The sequence below is a fragment of the Apis dorsata genome, unplaced genomic scaffold (assembly GCF_000469605.1).
Source record: "Apis dorsata unplaced genomic scaffold, Apis dorsata 1.3 scaffold_97, whole genome shotgun sequence".
NCBI classification, from domain to species: domain Eukaryota; kingdom Metazoa; phylum Arthropoda; class Insecta; order Hymenoptera; family Apidae; genus Apis; species Apis dorsata.
The window spans coordinates 211,360-222,361 of record NW_006263395.1 but is presented as its reverse complement, the minus strand read 5'-3'; the positions used below and the strand labels follow the sequence as shown (position 1 = coordinate 222,361).

Genomic DNA, 11,002 nt, shown 5'->3' with positions numbered 1-11,002 from the left:
AATAAAAAAAAAAAAAAAAAAAAAAAAAGAAAAAGAACACACTTCCGTACGTTTACCCCGTAAACTAAGTACTAAAGTACTTTCTCGTTTCGGTACATCAAAATTCATAATTCACACATCATTATGTATAAAAATCTAAATTTATTCAAAAATTCTAACTCTCTCTACTACTACTAAACGATCGATAAACCAATATCATAACCAAAATCACCTCAGATTCGAAACACCTCTAAACTTGAAATAATCCACACGAAACGAATTGAAATAAAAAGAAAAAAGAAAAGAAAAAAGAAGGGGAAACGGTACTCACTCGACGAAATGATGAACCTGGTTGCTGCTCGTCCTCTTGGCAGCTCTCGCCTCGACACTGGCGGCGGTGCGTACGATCAATTCTCTGCACTGCTTCTGAAGATCCCTTAGTTCCGTTTCCGCGTCCTCGACACGTTTCAGAAGCTCGACCAGGGCCTCGCTTCCGGGCGCCAGCTGACTCTCCAAGCTGCGCGTCAATCGTCGAAGGGCGGCCAATCTTCTCTCCCGCTCGCTCAACTCTTGCTCGCTTCCGCTGTCGGAGATCCCGCTGTCGGACAGGGAGCCACCTTCGGTCAGACTGATCGGCGACGAGTCGCCGAATTTCCCCGACACACCGCTGCCCACTTCCTCCGTGCTCGAGTCTTTCAACACCACCGTCCCGTTCTGAAACAAAAAGGCGTCCGAGTTCGCCTTTCATCCGCCTCTCCTCTCTAACGCTCTATTTCTCTTTCGAGAATGGCGCTTTTGTTGCCAGGATTATGTAATTACGTTATATCACGGGGTTACGTTTACTACGTTGAGAAGTAAACGTATAAGAATGATGAAGATCGGGGAAAATTTTAACGGTTCAAGGTAATGAATCGTGCGAATAATTTGTTTGTTGATGATGTTGTTGTTGATGATGAAGAGCGTAGTTAATCGTAGCTACTATTAAATATCGTTCGAAATATATTTGAAATAAATTTACAATTTCTTCAGAAATTTTAATCGATTAATTTTTCAACATACTCGTTCGTTTATTAAATTTAATCGTTTTTGGTTAATTCGAATTAAAATTGGAACGGGATCGAAGGAGTAACACAAATTATCTTTGGTTCCGCGATCGATCGCGGAGAAAATCACGAAAGGATGTGCTTAAACCGTGCCACTGATTAGATCACGGGACGCTGATAGGTATAAATACACCCCGGGAGAATACGATATCGAATATTGCATAATCCAGTGTTGGTTATTGCCGGCGGGCAACCGGAAGGCATATAAGACGATTATATACAAAGGAAGAAGGGGGCGGAGATCGAGAAAGAAAGGAAGCAGATAGAGAGAGGCGTATATTGTCTACTGTTTCTCCCTGAAATTTTAAAATTTTTCAAGACGAAAATCAATATATATTTGACGCGAATGTTCGATAAAAATTTTCGTCAATGAGAGAGACGTCAAGTATACGCGTTTGGGTTGAGGTGAACGATTTATTAGGGTTGTTACATATCACGTGTTTTTGACCTGGAATCAATAAATCCTAGAAGAGACGTGGGTTACTTAAATGTTCTTAACTGTGATTCCTCTTAACTTTGCGATTGACTTTGACGAGGGATTTCTTCAACAGAAAAAAAAAAAATGATATTTTCTTTTTTTATAGTAAAAAATTTCTTACAAATTCGATATTCTTTGTATCGTGTCGGGAATTTCATTGACAACCCCTATCAATCTCGACACGTATCGTACATAACGTAGAAACGAATCCAACTAAGAAAGAACAGACAACGAAACGAAGAAAGAAAGAAAAGTATTATTCCCACGACACGAAACATTGATATCGGACGGAGTCAATGGTAATAACATTCAAAAAGAAAAAAAAGAAGAAGAAGAAGACGAAAAAGAAGAAAAGAGAAAAATAGGGTGCGGAGGATTGCGAAACAAGGATGAAGACACGAGAGAAAGAAGGGGAGAGGAGAGGAAGGGGTGGAAGAGGCGAGGAGAAGAGGGGGTGGGCGAAAGAGAGGGTTGGTTTAGGCTGTTGCAGCGACGAGGGAACGGGGAGGGAGGGAGGGAGGCTCCGGTAATGAAAAGCGCGATCCGCATACCAAGTAGCAACCTTCAACCTAACCTATATATAAGTCGGTATACTCTTGTATAACGGATAGTAGGTACGAAGTGAGTCTCGAAGTCGGAATCCACGTTGCCCGAAGGACCAATCACGTAGAAGAAAACTGCGAGAATTCCTTATTTCCGGTCTAGTAGGGCGGCCCGGTAACAGGGCCATATCACCCTCATCTTCCTCTCTCTCTCTTTCTTTCTTTCTTTCTCTGATTCTGGCACGACTAACCTTGGAATATATCGCGTGTCATCGTGGCGGATGGAGGGTTAGGTCGAACGTTTTTTTTTTTTTTTTTTTTTTTTTTTTTGGAAGTGCGAGGTATGGATGAAAACGGTTCGATTTCGTTTCCAGCCAGCGATGGAGTTTGCTTCGAGTTCGTTTTGTAAGTAGGTGACGGGCATTCGAGTTCTTCACGGGGATACTTGATGACCTCTGGCTCTGCTGCAATCTTTTTTCGAATCGTGTTGCGAATCGTGATTGTATGCAGAGTTTTTATTTTCTGATCTCTTCGAGCGCATATGTATACGTTTTACGTAGTTTCTTTTTCTAAATTAGAATTATTGTATGTAATTAAGATTTATTGGAGAATCTCTTAATAGTTAAAAAAAGATTGCGTAAAAGCGAAAGCATATATTTTATACATTATTTCGACGATCAAATTACGATAAATATCGCAAAACGTTCCCTTCGAACGATTAATTATTTTTGCGTTTTCTCGTGAACGAGGTTAGGTTCGATATTTCACTTTGATATATAGCACAGAATGTATAAACTCGCATCAAAGCTGTGTATCGAGCTGTCCGTCGAGCTTACGAATTGTTTCTATTCGATCTTATAATTAGACCCATCTAATTCGATCACGGCTTATAATTAGGACTTGGCGACGGGAATGAAACTAATGTAACGATCTAAAGGGCAAGTGGATCAAGGAGGGAAAGAGAGAGAGACGCGTGATAAAATCGTTCGAACGTAACGTTAGGAGGTGAACTTACGTACGTGGAAGGTTCACGCGGTTAAAAAGCGAGTCTGAGTTATTGCACGTGAAAAGTAAAACTAGGTATTACCGGGATAATTGGGCCGTGTAACGAGCCGAGCAATTTTTCCTGTCTCCTGTTAATTTGAGATATCGCGTTACATAAATTTCCGGTTTACCTCTACGATCCTCGAGTCTTTAACTTCTTCTCTTTAAACGAACTCCTCTTCCACGTGTATAGACGATGGAAATTTTATGATAAACAGCAACTCGATTTATTCCCTCTCGATTTCATATTCTCTTATTAAAAAAAAAGATCATCATAATTATACATGGTGATTTATGTACAGAAATTTATTTATTCTCCAAATTTAGAATTTTGCGATCGAATTGATTTCGATAAGATGGCTAAATGCGATAACGATCAATTTCCACAAAGATCATTAGACAAACAACCCGTTGAAGCGGTAGTGTTCATCGTGGCCGGAAGTGCTAATCAACCAAGCCGAGCCTCTTGATCTCTTCTAGCCCACGTTGAAGAAAGTGGATGCTCGTCGACACCGGTATATCCGCTGGCTACAACTGGTCAGTCGACCGTTCACCGGCAGCGATATTAAATTTGTATTTTTACGCTGATTCCACGGCCCATTCCCGTACGTGAGGCGAAAGGGAATCGTTCGGCCGATTAACGATCCGAGCTCCCCAGGGAGCTCCCGAGCTAGCCGAGACACACAGCTTCCCAACTCGCACGCTATCCTAAAACTCGTCCTTCTCCCCTCCTCCTACCCGCCCGTCTCCTATTCGCTAATATTTTATTTAATGCCTATCAAAATTTATGGATTTCTCTCGGTCTCGGGAATTTAACGTTTTTGTCTCGTTCGTGGTTAAAAACAATGCGGGTTCGATTCTGATCGAGGATTAAATAATGTATCGTAAGTGGTGTCTTGGAAAAGGAATTTTCCAAAGGTTTTTCTTTTTTTTTCTATTCGATGGTTTAAAATAAATAGGAGAGAGAGGGATTGAAATCGTGTTCGAGGGGATGGGATATTTGTGCCCTGGTGGAGGAAATCGTTGCGATCCAATGAAAATTCAAAAATCACGATTCGAAAGGAAAATAATATCGAGATAAAAATTGATTACAAGATTGCGATTAATCTTTTCGAATAATTCACCATCGAAATAAACACAAGTGGAACTATTCCATATCTCGAATCATCCCCAATTTGATTTTATCGCTCCAATCGGAATTCCTTCTTCCATTATCCGTTGCTCTCCTTCCCCCAAGAAGCGATCGCTTTTCTTCTCAAAAAGAAAGACGAAGGCGAGTACTTTGTAACGCTGTTCCTCGGTAAAGGGTCGGAAATAATAGGAGAAAGAAAGACGTAACATGGTGTGCATGAAATTATCCCCACGAGTGTCGTAGATCGACGAAACCGAGCGGATTATTCCGTCTTGACGGGACTTTGAATACTCGCGGAACGGAAACGGAGATGGCTGGCGGAAGAAACGGTTGCAAGAACGCTGCTAACCTTTCGCGGGGGTTGCTAGGAGCAGCTTGGCTTTGTTAGGGTGAAAATATCGTGTCGCGGCCCATACGTCTTCCCGACAGGCGAAATAAGCGCGGGGACAATTGGAAATTGCCAAGGTTAACTCGTGTTGCTTTTTCGTTTAGTGGATGGTAGCGGATGTTTGCCTCGTTTAATGAAGATTTGGTTGAAAGGAAAAATAGAGAAAAGAAGTGAATCGATAGAGAAATAGTGGAAAAGAAGATAAATACAAATAATTCTAATTATTGGTTATAGGAATCCGTGCTTGTAGACCCCGGATCGGGGTCCTCATATCTCGTGCCAAGGCTTCTCTCGATTTCTCCGTGTCACCCTCTTCTATTTCGTTCTATATGAAGAAACTTAAAAACAACTCGCTTAATAAACGTAAATTTTCGAAGAAGGAGAAGAAGAAGAGGAGGGGGACTATATAAATAGCGATACTTTGAGGAAGGAGGCGGGAAGAGGGGCAAGACGAGGTCAGATTAGAGGGTACGTTTGACAGATGACACTTGTCGATATCGTGTTTCGGTTAAACGCCACCACATCCCCCTATTTCCGCCCATATCCGTCTTGCATTTGCATATAGAGTAAATCTCGGTCTCGCGCCTGGCTTCCACGCTTTTATGGACTTAAGGAGAAAAGTAGCTCGAGGTGAAGCAGGTGGCAGGTTTGTTATCACGACTTCCGATTGGCCTGGCCGTGTTCCGCTTGTCAGAGAAACGTGCCACCCACCCCGCGATATTTCCACGTCTACGTCTCTCATTTTTTTTCTTCCCTCCTCCCCGTTACGCGATTAGAATAACTGGTTCCGCCTGATTGCTCGCCTTATTACTCGACCCCTGAACTTCGATTCTTGTTGTTCCCTTTGCACGCTTAATTGTTTCGCTGAATGCAAATGTATATGGATTGAAGCGATAAAATTTTTAATCTCAAAAACATTCTCTTGAAAAATTAATAGTAATGAAATAATCGATCGAGAAAAATTTTGAAAATTCTGGAATCCGTAATAAAACTTTTTTTTTTTAGATGCACGTAAAAAAGCAATAATTCGTATCATATAATTTTTCAATCTCTTCGAGAGGAAAGGCTTCATCTTCGGATTTTACCTCTACAAGGAAAGAAAGAAAAAACAGAGAGTAGGAGAAGAAGGTTTCGCGCGAAGCAAAAGACGAGCCAATAAACATGATTCGCCTTATAATCTCGTCTTCCTTAAGAGAGCCATATCCCTAGAGTTCTTCCGCTCTCAGCCAATCTAAGCGGGGAAATGGTTTTATGCACACAAGTGATGCCCACGGGAACCGTTACCCCGTCCAAGGACGTTGAATAATTGCTGCCAGCTATCTAACCGATTGAAAATCAAGGATATCGTGGGAATATCGCCTAAACGATTTCGTTCTTTCAACCGTCGATGGATATTAACACCGGATGCGATTCCTCAAAAATTGCAGAAATAATTCTGTATCCCCTCTCTCTCTTCCTTCCTTTCTTCTCTTCTCTCTTCTTTTAAATTTCAAGAAAGAAAAAGAAAATCGAAAAATCATAAATTTACGACGATTCGCAATCTCAAAATCGAAAAATGAAAATTCATCCGTATGTGAAGCAATTTTCATCCATCTCAGGGATGGAAGAATAGGATGCTTGCGCATCGTGGAGTTTCGTGGAAACGATAATAGGCATGATAGAAAATGAAGAGGAGGAGGAGGAGGATCGAAAGGACCGAAGGTTGGACCCGAGAATAACCATTATCCAAGCGAAGGACGTGGATCACGATGCAAAACGATCGATCGGCCGCGCACTTAGCGGCCCTTGTCGGCCCTCACGATTCCTCTCTTTTAGCCGTCTTCTCAACGTCTCCTCTAATCGTCACATACGTACACGTGCATACGGTAATGGAATCGAACAATATTATCCATCGTCGCTCGTAACGGAATGCGATTTTCTAACCGATCCAACGAGGTAACTTTGCCCTTTTGTACGTGTGTTATGGATGAGATACGATCATTTAACGTGAATTTTAACGCGAAGATTATACGTGTCTTATCTTATAAAGGATTGAAGAGAAATAACGTAAAAAATGGTAAAGTGAATTTGGTAATGATTCTCGAGACGAGAACCAGATGAAATAAAAACTTTACGATATATTCCCCGCTTTAGCGAAATTACTCTTCAACGCGGCATTGAAAAATTTTATTGTCCAACCATTTTCCACGATTATCGGCCTCGACTCATTCCCTCGGCGCTTACAACGCGTTATCGAATGAATAGGACTCTAAAAATGGAAGTTTTCTAAGAACGATTTGTCGTATCCATAAAAGTAAGAAGAAGGTCACTGGGAATGGGAAATAGACGAGGCGAAGTTAATTTGATCGAGCAAAAAATATTTTTCAATCGTACAATTTCGAGTTTGGTAGAATATTTTTTTAATCCTTCAAAACGAGTAACGAAACCTATTCCTCCCGAATAATTTGGATTCGTGTTTCTTAAAATATATTTTGTTATCTTACCTGACAACTGATGTCTTGTTTCTCGGACAACAACCTTGCGACGTGACGAACTGACGAAGCAACCTCCGAAGTGGCTCCTGCCTGTAGGGCCACGTCCAAAACTGCAAGCGTGTCCTTATCCCTCCGTAAAGCGCACTGAAGCTCCGACAAACGTATACTGAACTGTTGGACGGCTTGCAGAGCGCACAATTGTTGATTGCCTCTGCAAAATACGGTTCAGCCAAGGTTATCGTGGGCAATAATATCGAGGATAGGATTTGCTTAAAGTACGATACTCGATCAAAAACTCGTGGCCTAGATTATTCTTTGTATATGTTGGATCGAATTGTATAATCGTTCCAATTAACGATTTCTATGACGAATTTCGAAAAATTTTGGCAGATAAAACGCAAATGAGAACGTGAACTGGTTCCTGAAGTTAAATGAGTTATTTTTTAAATGATAGAATTGAGTCGTTGAAACAGATAAAACAGAAAGTTCGAAACCTTCATAAATATGTATACGACAAAGAAAATAATTTGTAAATATCGAACAAATGTTGCACGAAAAAATATTATGTATATGAATCGATCAATTGTTAAAATAGATATGAATTTGATAATTTATCGAAAAAAAAACCTACTTTTCTCGATGCAATCGATGTTCCACAAACATAGATTATTTCGAGTTCTCGGAATCGGTGAAAGCGAGCCACGAAATTGAATGGAAAAATCGCGAGACGGGTCAACACAATAAAAAGTGGAACGAGGGCGAAAGCCTCTTGGCAAACAGTAAGACGTCAAATTATTAGCGGATCTCCCCGATGACGGTATCGGCAAATAAGAAACACTTTAGGTCGATCCTCGTGGCCCTAGGCTCGCGCCATCCAATGAAACCAAGAAAAATGGTTTTCCACATCGACGTGCGAAAGAATTTCTCTTCTTTTAACGAGAAAGAAAGAAAGAAAAAAGAAGAAAGGAACGTTCGTTTAAAATTTTAAAAACGACAAAATAGAGAAGAAAATGGCCATATTGGAAAAATGAAGCGTAACACCGGTCGATTTGTACGTTATAGAGAAGAGTCGCGTGCGCTCGTGCAAAGAATAGAAATTCCTGGGGAGAGCGTCCGAGGGATAGGATTGACCTTTGTAAAAGCCGAGTGGGTCACTGGTAAACCCCTTTGCATGGGTCAGAACCCCTATCAGACGGGGGAATCAAGTGCTCATACGGCAATTAAAACGCGCGTGGTGGCCAACCACCACGTGCCTCTCGCTTCGAACACGTATCAATTTCAAGCTTCGTGATTCGCTTGACTCGCTATTTATAATACGTCTACGTGTTTCAATATACATTTCAATTGAAATTTTCGAGACGATTATATGCTTGAGTTATTTAATTTTTCGAATTATAGATTATTCTTTCTTCGGTGAGAATCGATTAAAATTTAGTAAAAATTTTCGCGCGACCATGATCTGCGATTTACTTTTTTATATGGTAACAACAGTCGTTTCTTTGGGCACGCGATCGATTTAGAAACAGTCCAAGATTAAACTTGGCGATCCCGGCTAAAACTAGTAATCCCGTGACACGGGTCGAAATCCCAAAGATTCGAGCCCTCGTTGCCTACGGTGTCCATGGTTCCCGCTGTGTTTGCTTTCGAGGCTTCATTGCCTCTCATAATATTTGCCCAACGTCACACGACCGGCCAGCGAACGGTCAGTCAATGATCCTAAACCAGCTATTCCACGCGCTCTACGAAACTCGATAACGTTCGTATCCTGCCTCGAAAGGGAAAGAAACTGTAAGGGACAAGAGATCTCGAACGATTGTATTGTATATTGTCGTTAATTATCATTTGTTGTTACTCACTTTTGAAAGGTTTCATCCCAGACGCGATACAGATCCGCCACACCATCCTTGAGCGCCGTGAAGATCAACGAGGCGGAGTTACCTAGATCGGTGATCAGCCTGTGCGTCGAGACGTTCAACGCCAGCATAGCCGCCTTGCGATCCCTCAACGCTGCCAGTTCGGCCTAGAGCATTAAATATACATTTTTAGTGGTTACCTTCTTCGGCTAACTCAAACGAATTGCCCCGCTCTTTGCGTTGGGGGGCTCGCTTTGGGGTTGCGGGTGATGTATAAACTGGTCACAGTAGTTGTACAACCGTACAACTTACGATACGAAATATACTTTGTCGTTCTTGTAGAAAATTTTATTGAATAATTGACGAATAATTGAGTATTGAGAATTTGGTAGTTTAACATTTTTTTATTTTAAAAAGAAAGAAGCGTTAAAATTCGTATCGAGAAGAAGAAGTGACCTAGGTCCGGAGGAGATACATCACGAACTCCATTTTGACGTATATCGAGAGCAGAGTCCGGCATCAAGGGCGAAATAAACGTAAGTTTATCAGGAAGAACATAACCGAACTATAAGGGTTGGAAGAGAGCAAGGTAGACGATGGAGTAACCACGTCACGTTGTCACGTCTCTCCTTCGTCCTACTGCAGGAGGCGACCGACGAGGGCCGCATAAATAAACCCAGCTTTACGACGCAGCCCGTAACAGAACGAAAACGAGAGCCCCTCCGCTTCGTCCACACCCTCTCTCTCTCTCTCTTTCTCTCCTCTCCCCTCTATTTCTCCCTCGCCCACCACCACCCCGCGTCATTTCTCTCGCGTGACGAGCAGCCACGGTTCGGGAGGAGATCGTAAACCTGCTCTCCTTGCGGTCATCGCGCGTCTCGACATCCCCTTTCCACCTTACTTTCCACTTTCGTGTACCATCGAGTAATTTCTGTCGTCGTAACGACGGACTTTACTACTGTTTCCTTCTCTTGCGTTTGTGTCTCGCGCCGATCTTCTCCTTTCGAATTCTCGCCAATCGGATTCTTCAGAATTTTCTTCTTCTCTCTTTTTCTTTTTGGACTTGTCGAGAAGGAAACGAGGTAATTGATTTTGAAAGATATACTTCGTTTCGACCAGAGGAAGGGATAAGAATGATTCTATAATTTTACAACTTGCAACTTCGTTAACTTAAAAAGAAGTAATTTTAACAGAATGATTTTTACGAAATAAAATATAGTATCACGAGTGACAAATATAGGGTAGCAGATAGGGATAAAAAGGCGCGTTGCTCTCGTTCGAGATTTCCATCGCCCTCCATCAATCAAAGGATCTTCTCGACTGCAACGGGAAATCATAAAGACCGTGATGTCACTGATACGATTTGAGGTCGAGATTAGCTTCGTACGTCGCATTTTATATTCCATTTGTTACGACCAACGTGATTTATCATTACCATTCCCTTTATCTTATCCCCAATATTCTTTACAGAAAACTTGCCATCTCGTGGATACGAGTCGCATCTCTTTTCTTCTCTCTTTCAAAAAAAAAAAAACAAAATCGTAATTTTTCCAACATTCCACGCCTCCTTTTCGAAAGAAAAACTTCGAAATCGAAACTCTCTCTTCTTTAACCGCACCTCCTCCAACCTTTCCTCGATCCCTCCTTCTCATCGTAAAACTCGCACATCGAATCGATATTCTTCGCGGCTTCCCCGCTAATCGATGCAAATCCGTGCACGAGCAAACGACGGATACAGCCGCGATTCCGGGCACGCTATCGAGGAGGTCAGACGCGTGAAAAGCGGCGGTTCACGCGCGTGAGGAATCCGCACCGTCTCCGCCTCTGCGAGAAGAGAGAGAGAGAGAGAGAGAGAGAGAGAGAGAGAGGCGTGCGCGACGAAGAAGGGGGAAAAGAGAAAGAGAAACGCTTTCGTCCGACAGCGGTCGCGACGAAAAGTGGCTGGCATTGATATTCCGGGCGCATGGCGAACACAGAAGCACCAGATCCGCGGCCGTTCCCCTCTTTTC

At 42.1% G+C, this 11,002-nt stretch overlaps 1 protein-coding gene across 1 annotated transcript in view; it reads right to left on the bottom strand.

Annotated features, from left to right (window-relative positions):
- The window catches only part of LOC102681936, a 37,416-nt gene that overhangs the window by 2,325 nt on the left and 24,089 nt on the right, over nucleotides 1-11,002 (bottom strand). Inside the window, exons 8-10 of the mRNA XM_006611958.2 lie at nucleotides 8,997-9,160; nucleotides 7,150-7,351; nucleotides 311-693 (exon numbers count right to left, since the gene is read on the bottom strand). Coding sequence (XP_006612021.1) covers nucleotides 311-693; nucleotides 7,150-7,351; nucleotides 8,997-9,160 — 749 coding nt within the window. The remainder of the gene's footprint in view (nucleotides 1-310; nucleotides 694-7,149; nucleotides 7,352-8,996; nucleotides 9,161-11,002) is intronic.